Source organism: Rhinolophus ferrumequinum, chromosome 20 (genome assembly GCF_004115265.2).
Source record: "Rhinolophus ferrumequinum isolate MPI-CBG mRhiFer1 chromosome 20, mRhiFer1_v1.p, whole genome shotgun sequence".
NCBI classification, from domain to species: domain Eukaryota; kingdom Metazoa; phylum Chordata; class Mammalia; order Chiroptera; family Rhinolophidae; genus Rhinolophus; species Rhinolophus ferrumequinum.
The window spans coordinates 43,455,129-43,472,756 of NC_046303.1; the positions used below are offsets into that span (position 1 = coordinate 43,455,129).

Sequence of the window (17,628 nt, forward strand, 5' to 3'; positions counted from 1 at the left end):
TGAATTGTGTAATATCATGTTTGTAAATATGGAATGTCAATGAGAAATTTAACCCTTTTACTCCTAAAAACTGTTTTATGCACAGCTGAATGTAACTGTAGCAGAATCAAAAGAAACTCTTGACACCTTAAAAATGAAGGAATATGAAATCTTTATTTATGATTTAGGGTGCAGAAGATCTCTGGATCATGCAGAAAGTTTAAGACATGTCTAAATATAAATACTGGTGTTCGTCTAAATAATTTAGAAATTTCTCTGAGTAATGTGTTACTTTTGAAGGCATGTGAAAAAAAATTATTCAATTTGTTTAACACTATCTACTTTTTTGCTAAATGTAAAAATGCCTTTTATTTTAGACTTGACTCTTTTAAATTTACAAGGTGATGGCTTGCCAGATTTGAAGAGTAAGAAAGCTGCCTTGTGCTTTGCTAAGAGACAGCATTCAAAGAAAAAAGCAAACATCGTAATTTAAATCTGTAATGTATTAGCTCAAATCTGAGAGAACAATGAATCCCAATGTCTCAAACACATAACCATTCTACATGGTTCTCTGAGCTTTTTTTTTTTTTAAACAGGAAAGTGGTAATGTTATAGGCATATTAACGTAGGAAAATTCTATTTACTTTGGCTTTATACCCCTATGGATTTTGCTTCTCGTTTTTAGTCTATTTCAAAATGAATCCAAGGGTTTGTGGGCATATATTATAATGCATTCCTGCTGAAAGTCTTTTAACTTCCACATCTGAAATAAATCATCATCATTCCTCTAATAGCAACAGTTGTATGTGAGCTCCAATGAAGGGCTTTCCCAAGTGTCTCTGCATCGCTGCCACATCTACGGCACAGCATGTGCGGACTGCTGCCTGGCCCGGGACCCTTACTGCGCCTGGGATGGCCATTCCTGCTCTAGGTTCTACCCAACCGGGAAGCGGTGAGTACTAAACAGTCACTGAAAATCAAAGTGGATGCCACTGGACAATTGAGCGGGGTTCCATCCACATCATTAGAATCAGCTCTACTGTGGTATTGTTTAGAAAAGGCACTAACAGCGGCAGCTGTGTTTAGCACCACATTTAGTCTTTGAATGAAGAAAGTGGCAGTCCTTTATAATGTGACATTCTCAGTGATATGTTAATTAGAGTACAGCACTTTGGAAAAATTCCTTTCTCCTTTTAAAGCACCTCTGCAACACCGTTCCCCACTGGTGACACATCAAATATTTCAAGCAGCACAGCATTTATCTTTTTTTTCATACTACCTAATTTTTATCTTTTTTTTGTTTTGTTTTATATTCTTGATTGAGTATATCCTTAAATCCAACCTTCCTAGGATTTTCCAGTATCACTTAATTCTCCTATAATCAAATGCTTGTGCTAGTTTAGGCAACAGGAGCCTTGCTCCGGGATGGGTACCCTGAATTGCCTTCAAAACTTTGATAACCATTCTTCACCTTTTAGAACGGTGAGTGCATGATTGCTGGTTAAATAAAATAGTAAGGCAGTCTGAGACAGAGTGTCTTTTATCCAAGCAAAAGTTTAGTCAGGAAGCTCTGAAACAACTCGGACCAAGTTGGAAGGGAAAACCTGTAGAGAAATTGACTGTTGAACAAAGAGTGTGCAGACTTCAGGGCCAACCAAGGTCACAGATATTTTCAGTCATACCTTAATATGGGTCATGATGGGTGACAGGGCCAAAACCTATAAAAATTCATGTCAGCAGGAGACGGCAAATCGGACTAGCCATGAGCACTAATGATCTTTCAAATAAAATCATTGGGGTGATGGAGTTTTATAGCACTTTTATTCTCTGTTATAAAGGACGTTTTCTAACAACATCGACAAATTAAAACAACCCTTACACTTCTGCATATCAAGATGATTCTGATCCTTTTATCTATTAGTTCAACAAATTTTTATCACGGGACAATTACTTGCCAGGCAATGTTCTAGAGCTAGCCATATAACGTGAAAAACAACAACAAAAAGACAAAAATTCCTGCCTTGAGGGATAATAAATTCTAGAGGGGGAAGATACACGATACACAAATGCATAAGGAAACCCTCTAGTAGATCCAAAAGAAAAAGGTCTGTGAATTAAAAAAAGGCGAAAAAGGTAGATAAGGGATGTGGGAAGCAGAGGGCTACAATGTTAAATGGGTGGGCAGGGGTGACATTACTGAAGATGTGATATTTGAACAAGCACTTGAGTATGAAGAGGAATAGCGCTATGGCATTATTTGGGAAAATATAATTCCGAAGACAGAGACCCGAAATCCTTAAAGCTGAAGTGAAATGGAAAACTACTGAGGGATTTTGAGCATGTGAGGGATATTATTTGATTTTTGGTTTAATAAGATTATCTAGTTGGGTTTGTCTGGAATTGCAGCGTTGGGATAAGAAGGGGATTGGGGGAGGGGAGAAAATTAGGCTACTGTAATAATCCAGGTGAGATGTACTGGTGGCTTACAGAGGGATGACAGAGGTGGCAAAAAGTGGTCTGATTCTGGATAGAACTCACAAAATCTGCTGATGTATTACATCTGGGATGTTAGAGAAATAGAGGCCTAAAAAATGAACCTAGTTCTCAGAAGTGAGTATTGGAAATATGGAGATGACATTTAATGAGGAAAAGAAGACTGGAAAGAGCAAGCTTTGGGGGAGAAAGATGGTAAGGTAATGGTGCTATGAGATATTCAAGTGGAGATGTTGAGTAGGCAGTTAGAAATATGAATCTGGAGTAGACAGGAGGGGCCTGGGCCGGATAATCTGAAAGTCTTTTCTATTTAAAGACGAGATATTAAGAGAACTCCCATTGTTTAAACCAGGAATCTTTAGTGTCTATGTGCAAAGACCCATGTTCCTCCATGGCATTGTAAGATTTCGTCGGGAGGTCTATGGCTTCTTTTGATTTCTACATAGAATTTCTGTACCTCCTTACCCCAAGATTTTCTGTCTGCACTGGGTTAGAGGTCTGAAACTGGATACAAAGTGTGAGGGAATCAAATTCCAAATGTAATCTTAAATTAAAAATGATTTGTGTGGCCACTATTTGTATTTTCATACACATTTGTTTTTCACTCCTAGTTATGATAGAAGTGATATTTAAAAATTATTACCATAACTGTTTGTAAGGAAATAATTATTTTCTTAGTAAGCAATTCTAAAAGCTGGCATCTCTAAAACCTAGAATACAATCTTCAATTTATTAAATAGATTTAGTGCTGAACGAAGCTGAAGCACTACACTCTCTAAGAAATCAAGTGATATGGGGATCACAAAGTGAATCTTACCATAGTCCTATAGCCATACCAGCCTCCTTTACGAGGTGAAAGAATTGGAGAGTAGCACATCTTCCCTGTAAAACTCTCAGACCGTTGCTTTGGCCAACAATTATTTTTATTTAAGAACAAGGAATAGTTCCCATGTAAAATTCCATACTATATATGTAGACTCCCATTGCCTAGTTGAGATTTTTTTTTATGTTTACAAGATCGTGTTGAAATATGAGTTGACTCATTTGTTCTTATATTCTCCCACCTCTTACAACCTAGTTATCCTTTCTAAGATGGACGTGTAAACGTAGATTCCGCATTGTTATCCTAATGTCACAAATCATAATCTTAATCATACGCTTGTAATAAACAGAGAAATGAAACTATCTTGCAATTTTTAATGTTACAATGCCATACCTGCTATTGAACCATGTATCATGAGTTTGCTGTTAGAACTGATAAGTGAATTTAGTAAAGTTATAGGATATAAAATCAATATACAAAAAAATGTTACCTTTCTAGACACTAATAACAAAGTATTAGAGAAATTAAGAAAACCATCCCATTATAATTGCATCAGACTAAATACCTAGGAATAAATTTAATCAAGGAGGTGAAAGACCTATAAACTGAAAACTATAAGATAATGATGAAAGAAATTGAAGATGGCACAAATAAAGGAACATGTATTCTGTGCTCATGGATTGGAAAATTAATATTGTTAAAGTATGCATACTACCTAAAGCAATTTACTGATTCAATGTAATCCCTATCAAAGTTCCAATGGCATTTTTCACAGAAATAGAACAAATAATCTTAAAATTTGTATGGAAGCACAAAAGACTCTGAATAACCAAAGCAATCTAGAGAAAGAACAAAGCTGAAGGCATCACAATTCCTGATTTCAAACCATATTACAAAGCTATAGTAATCAAAGTAGTAGGGTATTGGCATAAAAGCAGAGCGCATAAACAAAGGCAAACACATAATAAAAGCAGTGGATCAACTGACACTAAAGCTAGTACAAAGGTTAAAAGGAAAAGTAGGAATATCATGTGTAATTACAACAGTAAATTAAGTAAATTACACACAAACACACATACACACACCAAATAATAACAAAAACATAAAGGTGGAGGGGGTGAATAAAAATGGTAGTGATTATAGAATATGTTCAAACTTAAGTGGCCATCAACTTAAAATAGACTGCTATAAACATAGCTTGGAACACATGAAGCACATGGTAACCACAAACCAAAAACCTACAAGTGACATACAAGAAATAAAGCTAAAGGAATCCAAACACAATACTAAGAAAGTCATCAATATACAAGAGAAGAAAGCAAGAGAATAAGAAAGTAACAGAGAAGAACTACAAAAACAATCAGAAATCAATTAATAAAATGGCAATAACTGTATACCTACCGATCAATAATTACTTTAAATGTAAATGGGTTAAATGTCCAATCGAAAGATAGATAAAGAAGATGTGATACATATATGCAATAGAATATTACTAGTCCTTAAAATGAATGATGTCTTACCATTTACAACAACATGGATGGACCTAGAGGCTATTGAGCTAAGTGGAATAGGTTGGACAGAGAAAGACAAATTCCATATGATTTCACTTACGTGCAGATTCTGAAAAACAAAATAAACAGACAGCAAGACAGAAGCATAGTCACAGATACAAGAACAAACTGATTGTTCCCAGGTTGCAGGAGGGATGTGGGGCTGAGTGAAAAAGGTGAAGGGATTAAGAAGTACAAATCGGCAATTACAAAATAGTCATGAGGATGTAAGCTACAGCTCAGGGAATAGAGTCAATAATGTTTTAATAACTATACAAGTAATAATATTGTAATAACTATCAGTAATATTGTAATAACTATACATGGCGTGAGGTGGGTGCAAGACTTATGGGGGGGGTTGCTTTAAATTATATAAATGTCCAACCACTATGCTATACACCTGAAACTAATATGATATTAAATGTCAACTGTAATTGAAAAATAAAAATTAAAAAAACAGACACATAGATCAATGAAACCAGATGGCAAGCCCAGAGATAAACCCACACATGGTCAATTAATTTATGCCTAAAGAGGCAGAATATATGATGGGAAAAAGACCGTCTCTTCAATAAATGGTGTTGGGAAAACTGGACAGCCACATGCAAAGAATGAAACTGGACCACTATCTTAGACCATACACAAAAGTTAACTCAAAATGGATTAAAAACTTGAATGTGAGTTCTGAAACCATAAAACTCCTAGAAGAAAACACAGAACAAGAAGACATTGATTGGTCTTGGTGATGAGGTTTTGGATCTTACTCCAAAAGCAAAAGCAACAAAAGCAAAAATACGCAATTAGTACTGCAGCAAACTAAAAAGTTTTGTACAGCAAAGAAACTCATCAACAACATGAAAATGCAACCTACTGAATGGGAGAAAATATTTGTAAATTATATATCTGAAAAGGGGTTAATATGCAGGTAAATAAAAAACTCATACAAGTGAATAGCAAAAAAAAGAAAACACCAAACAACTGATTAAATAATGGGCAGAAGATCTGAATAGACATTTTTCCAAAGAAGACATACAGATGGCCAATAGGTACATGAAAAGATGCTCGACACCAGTCACTAATCATGAGGGAAATGAAAATCAAAACCATAAGAAGTATCACCTCACACCTGTTAAGATGGCTGTTATCCAAAAGACAAATAAGATGTTGAACAAGATGTAGAGAAAAGGGAACCCTTGTGCGCGTTGGTGGGATTGCAAATTGGTGCGGCCACAATGGAAAATGGTTTGGAGGTTCCTTAAAAAATTAAAAATAGAACTGTCACGTGATCGGCAATTCTACTTCTCAGTATTTAATAGAAGAAAACAAAAACACTAAGTCAAAAAGATATATACACCCTCATGTTTATTGCAGCATTTTTCATATACAAATATATACAACATCAATATATATATACACAATAGAACACTATTCTGCCATAAAAAAGAGTGAAATCTTGCCATTTGTGACAATAAGGATGGATGCAGAGCGTATTATGCTAAGTGAAATAAGTCAGAGAAAGACAAATACAGTATGATCTCACTTATGTGTAGAATTTTAAAAACAACAACGAACCAAGCTCGTAGAAAAAGAGAACAGATTGGTGCTTGCCAGAAGTGGGAGGTGGAGAGTGGGAGAAATGGATGAAGTGGATCAAAAGGTACAGACTTTCCAGTTAGAAAATAAGTCATGGAGATGAAGTTCACAGCATGGTGACAATATTAATAATACTGTGTTGCATATTTGAAAATTGCTAAGAGACTAAATCTTGAAAGTCCTCATCACAAGAAAAAAAATTACAACTAAGTATGGTGACATGTTAATTAGACTTACTGTGCTGACTTATTGTGATGTTCCATTGGACTGTGTGTCTCTTTTTCTGCTAATACCATGCTGTTTTGATTATTGTTGCCCTGTAGTACAAGCTGAAGTCAGGGAGTGTGATATCTCCAGTGTTCTTTTTTCTTAGGATTGCTTTGGCTATTTGGGGTCTTTTGTGGTTCCATACAAATCTGATGATTTTTTGTTCTATTTCTTAAAAAGCTGCCATTGGGATTTTGATGGGGATTGCATTAAATCTGTACATTGCTTTGGATATTATGGCCATTTTAACTATGTTGATTCTTCCAATCCATGTACCTTTACTAACAATTGTCACCCCAATAAACTTTAATTTAAAAAAAAAGAGAAAAATTATGTTGTTCCACAGAAATTTATATGTCATCTATTTTTCAATAAAAAAAATACAAAGAGTAAAATTAAAACATGTATCATGGGCTGAGAAAGAAAGTAGTAACCATTTAAAGAGCTATCTTGATGATCTCTAACATTGTGTAAATACTACTATCACAAGGAGCTAGAATCTACAATATGTGTATCCTATTCCTTGCCCGACCCATACTCATCTTTGGCTTGCATACTGGATTTCTTAAAAATATCTATACTATTTAAATTCTCCAAATTATTTCCAAACTTAGTTATATATTTATAGTATATGGTATATAGCCATATACATATAGTGAATGCAAAACATGTTTACTAAATAAATGAATGAATGATTTCCTAAAATCCCATACATATGTCTTTATGGATAAATGTTTTCAGATTTTTGGGGTAGAAACCAAGAAGAGAGATTTCTGGGTCATATGGTAATTCTATTCTTAATTTTTTTGAGGAACCTCCATACTGTTTTCCATAGTGGCTGTACCAATCTGCATCCCACCATCAGTGTATGAGGGTTCCTTTTTCTCCACAGCCTCTCCAACACTTGTTCTTACTTGTCTTGTGGACGATAGCTGTTCTAACAGGTATGGGGTGGTATCTCATTATGGTTTTAATTTGCATTTCCCTGATAGCTGGTGAAGTTGGGCATCTTTTCATGTATTTGTTGGCTGTTTGTATGTCGTCTTGGGAGAGGTGTCTGTTGAAGCCCTCTGCCCATTTTCAGTTGGATTGCTTGTTTTTTTGTTGTTGAGTAGTGTGAGTTATTTATATATTTTGGATATTAGCCCTTGTTTGAGGTATTGTTTGCAAATATCTTCTCCCATTCGATTGGTTGCCTTTGTTTTGTTGACAGTTTCTCTTTCTGTGCAGAAGCTGTTTGGTTTGATATAGTAGCTATTCATTTATTTTTGCTTTTACTTCCCTTGCCTTTGAGATCAAATTCATAAAATCCTCTCTGAACCCAAGGTTCATAAGATCAGTACCTATGTTTTCTTCTGTGCAATTTCTTGTTTCAGGTCTTAAATTTAGGTCTTTGATCCACTTTTAATTAGTTTTTGGTATGTGGTAAAAGATAACAGTCTAGTTTCATTCTTTTGCACGTGCCTTTCCAATTTTCCCAGCACCATTTATTGAAGAGGCTTTCTTCTCTCCATTGTATGTTTTCCGCTCCTTTGTCAAAAATCGTCAACCTATAATATATGAGGGTTTATTTTGGGTCTGTTCTGTTCCACTGGTCTATGTGTCAGTTTTTCTGTGAATGCCCTGCTGTTTGATTATTCTCACTTTGTAGTATAAATTGAGGTCGGAGAGTGTGATACCTCCACCTTTTGTTTTGTTTTGGTTTTGGGTTTTTTTGTGTGTTGTCTGTTTGTTTTTTCAGGGACTTTTGTGATTCCATACAAATATGATGATTTTTTGTCTATTTATTGAAAAAAATGCCATTGGGATTTTCATGGGTATTGTGTTAAATCTGTATATTGCTTTGGGTAATATGGCCGTTTTAACTATGCTCATTTTTACAATCCATGAGCACAGAATATCTTTATATTGCTTTGTGTCTTCTTCAATTTCTTTTAATAATGTCTTAGTAGTTTTCAATATATAGGTCCTTCACATCCTTTGTTAAATTTATTCCTAGGCATTTTATTCTTTTTGTTGTAATTGCAAAAGGAATTTTTTTTTCATTTCTTTTTCTGAAATGTCATTGCTAGTATACAGGGATGCAGTGGAGTTTCGTACATTGATTTTGTGTCCTGCAACTTTATTTGTTTATTGTTTGTAATAGTTTTTTGGTGGAGTCTTTAGGATTTTCTATATAAATAATCATATCATCTGCAAAAAGTGACAATTTAACTTCTTCATTCCTAATTTGGATGCCTTTTACTTCTTTCTCTTGCCTAATTGTTCTGGCTAGGACTTCCAATACCATGTGGAATAGCCGTGGTGATGGGGCATTCCTGTCTTATTCCTGATTTTAGAGGAAAAGCTTTCAGTTTTTCACCATTAAGTTTGATATTAGCTGAGGGTTTGTTGTATATGGTCTGTATTATGTGGAGGTGCTTTTCTTCTCTACCCATTTTATTAAGTGCTTTGATCATAAATGGATGTCGTATCTTGTCAAATGCTTTTTCTGCATCTATTGACGTAATCATATGATTCTTATTCTTTACTTTGTTTATGTGGTGTATCACATTGATCTATTAGCATGGATTGAACCATCCTTGTATCCTTGGAATGAACCCCACTTGATCATGATGCATAATCTTTTAAATGTATTATTTAATCTACTAATATTTTGTTTAGGATTTTTGCATCTGTATTCATCAGAGATATTGGTCTGTAGTTTTCTTGTTTTATGTTGTCCTCACCAGGTTTTAGTATTAGGGTAATGTTGACCTCATAAAATGAATTAGGAAGTATTGCCTCTTCATCATTTTTTCTTTGGAAAAGTTTGAGGAGGACAGGTACTAAACCATCTTTGAATATTTGATAGACTTCACTAATTAAGCCATCTGACCCTGAACTTTTGCTTTTGGGGAGGTTTAGGATGATTGTTTCAATTTCCTTACTGTTAATCAGTCTATTTAGATTTTCCAGTTCTTCATGGTTCAGTCTAGAAAGGTTATATATTTCTAAGAAGTCATCCATTTCTTCTATATTATTGAATTTGGTGGCTTATAGTCCTTCATAGTATTCTCGCATGATCCTTTGTGTTTCTGTGGTATCTGTAGTAACTTCTCCTCTTTCATTTCTGATTTTGTTTATTTGTGTCTTTTCTCTTTTTACCTTAGTGTGAGTGTAGCCACGGGTTTGTCAATTTAATTAATCTTTTCAACGAAACTGCTCTTTGTTGCAGTAATTTTTTTTCTATTGTCTATTTATTCTCTGTTTCATTTAATTCTGCTCTAATTTTTATTTTTTTATTTCTTCTGCTGACTTTGGGTTTCCTTTGTTCTTCTTTTTGTAGTTCTTTAAGATGAAATGTTAGGTTGTTTGTTTGGTATTTTTCTTGCTTCTTGAGGTAGACCTGTGATGACATAAATTTCTTTCTTACTACTGCTTTTGCTACATTTTAATTATTTTTATGTGATGTATTTTCATTCTCATTTGTTTCTATGTATCTTTTGATCTCTTCTTTTATTTCTTCTTTGACCAAGTTGTTCTTTAATAGCATGTTATTTAATCTCCACATATTTGTGATTTTTATTTTTCTTTTCTTTTCTTTCTTTTTTTGTTTTTTTTGGCAGTTGATCTCCAATTTGAAAGCATTGTGGTCAGAGACTATTCTTGGTATGATATTTCAATCTTCTTAAATTTACTGAGGCTCCTTTTGTGTCCCAACATATACATGTAGTCTATTGTTGAGAATGTTCCATGTGCATTAGAAAAGAATGTTTAGTCTGTTGTTCTAGAATGAAATGCTCTGTAAATGTCAGTTATGTCCATTTGGTCTGATATGTCATTTAAGGCTGATATTTCCTTATTGATTTTCTGTTTTGATGATCTAGCCATAGCTGCCAATGGCGTATTTAGGTCCCCTAATATATTTTGTGTTTTTGTCAGTTTCTCCCTTTAGTTCTGTTATTAGTTGCTTTATATATTTTGGTGCTCCCTGATTGGGAGCATATACATTGATAAACGTTATGTCCTCTTGTTGTATTGTTCCCTTTATCATTATGAAATGTCCATCTTTGTCTCTTGGTACTTTTTTTTTTATTCTGAAGTCTGTTTCATAAGATATAAGTATGGCTGCATTCAGTTTTCTCTGGATGCCATTTCTTTGGAGTATCATTTTCACCCTTTTTCTTTGAGTCTATATTTGTCTTTGTAGCTGAGATGTGTCTCTTTTAGGCATCATATGGTTGGGTTTAGTTTTTTGATCCAATCTGCTACTCTGTGCCTTTTAATTTGTGAGCTCAGACCATTTACATTTAGGGTGATATTGTTATGTGAGGATTTCCTATAGCCATTTTATCTTTGGTTTTCTGGTAGCTCGAAGTCTCTATTGTCCTTTGCCCTGTGTTTTCTGTCTATTATTTTAATTTGTTGGTCTTTATGATGTTTTCCTCTGTTTCCTCTTTTTTTGTGTTATGTATCTCAGTTCTGGATTCTTTTCTTGTGGTTACCATTAAGTTTATGTAAAAGAATGTTTCATATATACAGTAGTCCTTTTTATTCAGCCTGTATCTTCTCTCCATTTCTCTTTGCAAATTCAGACTTTTACCCTCTCCCCTTTTATGTTTTTGTTGCCACAAACTATCCCTATTTATGTTGTGAGTACATTTCTGAGTTGCAGTAGCAAATTGTTTTTTTTCTTTTTTTCTTTATTTATGTTTTTATCTTCTGTACCTTTTATGTTATATTTAAGTTTATAGTACCCTATTCTGTGTAAAGGTTGACATTTCCTACTTCTGTCTGTCTGTTAGTAATCTTGCTCATAGTTTTGTGTCCTTTTGACTTTTTTGTTTCAGGTCGAATAGCCTCCTTCAATGTTTCCTGTAATACAGGCCTTGTGGCAGAAAATTCCCTCAGCTTCTGTGTATCTGGAAAAGTCTTTATTCTTCCTTCATATTAAGGATAACTTTGCTAGGTATATTATTCTTGACTGGTAATTTCTCTCTTTCAGTCATCTGAATATTTGATTCCATTGCCTCCTGTCTTGTAGAGTTTCTGCTGAAAAACCTGATGATAATCTATGGCTTTCCCGTTTAGGTTACCGTCTTTTTCTCCCTGGCTGCCTTGAGAATTCTTTCTTTGTCATAAATTTTTGACAGCTTCAATATAATATGCCTTGGAGAAGGCCTGTTAGGATTGAGGTAATTAGGTGTTCTGTTCGCATCTTGAATTTGAGGAGCTAGTGCTTTCCATAGATTTGGAAAGTTCTTGTCAACTATTTGAGTAGATTCTCTGTGCCCTTCTCCCTTTCTTCTTTTTCTGGTATACCCATTATTCTTATATTGCTCTTTTTGATGGAGTCAGATAGTTCTTGTAGAGTTCTTTGACTTCTTTTAACTCAACTCTCTCTCTTCTTCCATCTGTGTCATTTCCAGATTTCTATCTTCAAATCACTAATTCTTTCCTCCATCCGGTCAGCTCTATTTCCTAAGTTGTCTATTTCATTATTCATCTGTTTTATTGAGTTCTTCAGTGACAGAATTTTTATTTGTTTCTATTTCAAAATGTCAGTCTCTTTGGTAAAATATTCCTTTTGTTTGTTGATTTAATTTCTGAGTTCATTAAACTGCCTACCTGATCTTTTTTGCATCCCATTGAGTTTTCTCAGAACTGCAGTCTTGAGTTATCTGTCATTTAAGTTGCATATTTAAGTTTGTCTTCTAGAGATTTTGTTTTGTTTTGTTTTGTTTTCTTCCTTAGCTGCCTTGTTACCATGACCATTCATGGTAGTTAATGGATTATTTCTCTTCCTGGACATCTACAGGAGTGAATTCTGCTGCAGGTTAATATGAAAAGGTCTTTCTTTTGCTTTCCAGTAGGTGGCGCTGGGGCATTTTATTTTCTCTTGCACTGGATCATTTTATTTTCTCTTGAGCTGTTCTGGCTTTTCCAATGGTGGGAAAATTCCTGGTGAGGTGAGCTTCTCCTCCGTGACCAGGTCGCTTCAGTCTCAGGATACCACCCCTTTGGGAGAATGTGTTGGGTGATGTGGTTCTGAACCTCTGAAATCTCAGTGCTTACCCCGCAGCCAGATGCAGAACTGTGTGCCTCAGCAGCCCTGGGTGGGTACCCCCACTGCAATCAGTCGTGTAAGGTAGAACAAGGGTGGGCTTGGAGAGGCAGCTGGTGTGTTTGTGCTTTGTTCTCTTCTGAGTAATGGCGACTGCCAAACCACAGCTGACTCGTCCCTGTAGCTCCTCCCTTGTCACTGAAATTAGTTGCACTGTGCCCCTGCTGCTCAGGAACTGTCTCTCCAGTTCTCAGCACTGTAGATATTCTGTTCTTTAACTGACACTGCTACTGTTTCTGGGTCCCACTGCTAACATTGGGAGAGTGTGGGAGAGGCAGGCCCTGGAGAGTAGGGAGAAGTGATCACTCTCCGTGTCTTTGTTTTCTGCCTGGCATTGAGGGCTGTTAGACTTCAGTTATCACACCTCTGTATTCAGTCTTTGCCCTGAGGTTTCTTCCCTGATCACTGGATTCAGCTGTGTTATATGCTGATCCCTCAGGCTGAATTGTTCGTGCCACAGAAAGTACACCTGCAGACTCAATTCTCCCCTCTCCCGGGACTACATTGAGCTCTGGGCATTAAACTGCCCAGGACTATGTTGCTGTAATTCTCCCTTTCCTCATCCTGTTTGCTCTGATTCACCCACCTTCAGGTATTTTGATAAGTGTATCTCGCAGATGTGTTTGTGTGTTGTGTAGGGACAACTGTGTTGAATTATAGCTGTTCAACTTGTTGTAACTTCAAGGGGTAATATCAAGGAGCCCCTCACACCAACATGTTCTGATGTCACACCGACATTCATGTTCTTTGACAGTGTTAACTTACCTGGTTTTATTCCAATTGCGCTTTCTGGAACACAAAGATCATGTAGAGGAATTTATAGGAATGAAAAAATCATGTCCTTTGCATGGAAACAGAGAAATAGTTAAACTTGGAAATCAGTGAAGTCCATACTTTGACATAATCAAGTTGTTATATATCTTTGGTTCAGTATTTCTCTTTTTTAAAAGAAGGTAATTCATAGTAAACAATATAAGTGTTTTTGGTTTTTTTTCCCCTCTTCACTCTCAAGTATCTTAAATATTTGGGTGCTTGTATCAAATACTGCAATTTAGACTCAAATGTTATTTATTCTAGATTCAGAAACATAGTTAGAAATTTTATTTTAAGACAAGGTAATCAGTTCAATCTTCAAGTAAATATGTGTTTTCTATACAAGAAGAAAATGATTTCATTGTTTATCCAAAGGAATAGACTATAATAGGGGAAATATTCTCAACTTGAGCCAAATTCCAAATCCTACATGCAATATAAGATTACTCTGCCTACCCACATGCTTTTGCAATGCTCTATGAATGCCTTCCAGGGAATCTACACATACAAAAGGCTCAGATGACTGCCTTGCTGATACCATTTACGCCAAGCCATAATCACGTTGTTCCTTATTTGAATGTCTGAAAGTTATGTGACACTGTAAATTCAGATTGCCCCGCTTGAGGGTTCATGTACATGAGTAAACCATAACATAGTGCTAATCACAGGAAAATAAATTTAACCACTGTGAGTGATATTGCTTGTCTAGATGGCTGAAAATAACCAAATCAGCCAAAAGAACTCTCATGTGGTGTTCATATAATATGCACTCACAAGTTGGCTGGTAATAAATAACGCTGTGACTTAAATATATAGCAAATGCAATGCAGTAAATGCTTAATATAGGAGTTCTTCTAGAGTACAATAATGATTGTCTTTTCTGAGATAAGAGTGACTTCCACTAGTTTGTGTTTGTATGGTTGTGTAAAAATATATGATTGAATAAGATTCCTGTTACTGTTTTATAGAAAGCATACTTAAATGACAAAATTTTATACCTATAGCGCCATAAATAGATGTATGTAATCCACTGAGTACATAAACTATTAACTATTCACTGTAACATTGAAATGATTTTTTTTTTCATTCTCAATGAGTGAGATTAGCTTTGCTTTGTAAAGTTGATAATCCCTGTGAGATTTTAATATTTCTGTCCTTTTTATTTAACATTTCAATTTATCTTTAAGGGTAAAAATATTAAGAGAGAATAACCCAATTAGGTGATATGCTCAGTCACATATACTTCTCAGCATTGATAGCAAATAATCAATTTATCCTGGCATTCATAGTGTTTAAAGAGAGTCCCTTCCTGGTCTCTTACAGCAATGCTTATATCCATGATTCATTTCTAAGAGAATGTCAGTTGCTCTATTTTGAGTTGTTGCACCATGTGATACAATTAAAGCTAATATATATAGCTAAGACTAAGACTCAGGAAGTTAGTTTGCAAATAATGTAAAACTTATATTTATATAATGGCTAACTTACAAAGAATGTAACTAAATTTTTGAAATGCTTAAGCTGGTGATATGTAACAACTAAATGCAATGAGTGAAACTTAACTGGATCCTGAATGATTTAAAAATCCATAAGGGATATGTTGGGGACAACTAAGAAAATTTTAATATAAAATGTATATTATATAATGTTATTGAGTAAATATTAATATCTTTAGTATGATGATATGTAGCAAAATTATTTATGCTTAGAAAATGTCATTTAAGTGTGAAACATCGTGTCAACACTTATTTTCTAAAGATTTTCATATATGTGTATACACAGTATATACATGACATATACTTGCATATGAGAGAAAAAATAAGTATGACAAAATACAGTTTACAAATCTAGGTATACCAGTATGCATTATACTCATATATCCACTTTTCTGTGGACTTGAAAATTTTCTAAATAAAAAGTAGAAGGAAAATACTTATTCTAGTAAATGAACAATTTTGCTTAACTTTGTTTAAATATCCACATTCTATATTGATTTCACTTGTTTTGGAAAAGTTTTAATGTATCTGGAAACTGTTAGAAAGTATTGACTTTTTAAAGAAATATTTAAGAAAAAAATTGTAAGAAGGAAGATACTAGTGAGCTTATACTTTAGGAGTTATCATCTTAGAAAATTTTAGGTGAATATCTCCGCACTAAAAACGTACACTATTAATTTAGAATCTAGCATTTACCTAGGAAATTCACATAATACTGTGTTTCCCCGAAAATAAGACAGGGTCTTATATTAATTTTTGCTCCAAAAGACTCATTAGGGCTTATGTTCAGGGGATGTCATCCTGAAAAATGTGCTTAGGGCTTATTTTCCTAAGGATTAGGTCTTATTTTCAAGGAAACACGGTAGAAGGTTGAGAGCCATTATAACACAAATGGTAGGTGGGGAGAGACTGGATTAACTTAGATTGAAAATAAGGTTAAGTACTCACTCTATTATTGAGGTTTTGAACAAGAAATATCAGTTAATTGCACCTCTTTTCTCTATAAAAACTTAGGCAATCAAAGGATTGTAAAATTTAAAATGCTGTCTTTTAAATATAGTGTAATTGGCGATGTTAATTCTAAGTCACTTATGTATAATTCTGTACTTACAGGAGGAGCCGAAGACAAGATGTGAGACATGGAAATCCACTGACTCAATGCAGAGGATTTAATCTAAAAGGTATTAAAAGTGAGCAATGGTCAAACTTGCTAAATAGTAGCAATGCTCCGTATCACATTTCAGTAAAGGAAATGTCATAATAAATTCAAGTATTTTATTTTAAGCAAAGATTCACTATAAAATTCTTGTTATTTATATATGGTTATTAAAAATTAAATATCATTTGTATGTATGTACACTGAGAACTGTGAAAAACATGTCTAGAAACACAGATACCTTGGTATGTAGTTAGTAGGTCTTTCAATTACAGATTTTCTTAGCTATTATTTTCTTTTTGAAGAAAAAAATACTCTTTTAAATTTACTATTAAGAACTAACAGAATAGCACTTTGCTTGTTTTTTATTGTGGTAAATGTACATAACATAAAATTTGCTATTTTAATCATTTTAACATTTACGGTTCTGTAGTATTAAGTCCATTCACATTGCTGTGCAACAGGCACCACCATCCATCTCCAGAACTTTTTCATCCTCCCAAAGTGAAACTCTATACCCATTAAACACTAACACTCTTCTGCCTTCCTGAACTGCTGGCAACCACCATTCTACTTTCTGTGTCTATGAACTTGACTACTCTAAACACCTTATATAAGTGGAATCAAACAATGTTTGTCATTTTGGAACTAGTTTATTTCACTTAGCATAATGTCTTTCTCAGGGTTCATTCATGTTATAACATATATCAGAATTTCTCTCCTGTTCAAGGTGGAAAAATATTCCATTGTGTGTGTGTGTGTGTGTGTGTATCACATTTTTTTTTTTTATCCATTCATCCATCTCTGGGCACGTGGGTTGCTTCCACCTTTTATCTCTTGTGAATAATACTGCACAGTGCCTTGATTTTACAATTTATAACCATTCCATATACTTATACACTTTTGACAATCCGGTCTTGCATCTTAAAATTAATCTAATCCCTTACTTCCCATCCTCACACGGAGACACCATATTATTACACTTTTCCTCACTCATCCCCTCATGCCACCTCAACTCCCCCAGAAATGTCCCCAGGCAGAACTTCCTCCTGGTTCACCACGGTGCTATAGATGTACTGTTGTTAACAAATTACACTGAGATTTCTATTAATAATCTTTTTGAGTCTGACATTTATTTATTTATTTATTTATTTATTTATTTATTTATTTATTTATTTATTTATTTATTTATCTTTTTTAGTTAGGAATAGGATTCTTGTTACTACCTACACCAACTACAAGGACAAAATTAGGACACCTTTGCTTAATTTTTCCATACATCTAACTGAGGGAACAAATCCAGGTTACCATTTCTCTATTTACTGAGTATTTTATAAATCTGTGTATCAGTT

At 34.4% G+C, this 17,628-nt stretch overlaps 1 protein-coding gene across 1 annotated transcript in view; it reads left to right on the forward strand.

Annotated features, from left to right (window-relative positions):
- SEMA3C (semaphorin 3C) overlaps positions 1-17,628 on the forward strand; it is a 184,608-nt gene that overhangs the window by 160,811 nt on the left and 6,169 nt on the right. The window contains exons 15-16 of the mRNA XM_033088922.1: positions 774-931; positions 16,234-16,301. Of these exons, the coding sequence (XP_032944813.1) occupies positions 774-931; positions 16,234-16,301 (226 nt within the window). The remainder of the gene's footprint in view (positions 1-773; positions 932-16,233; positions 16,302-17,628) is intronic.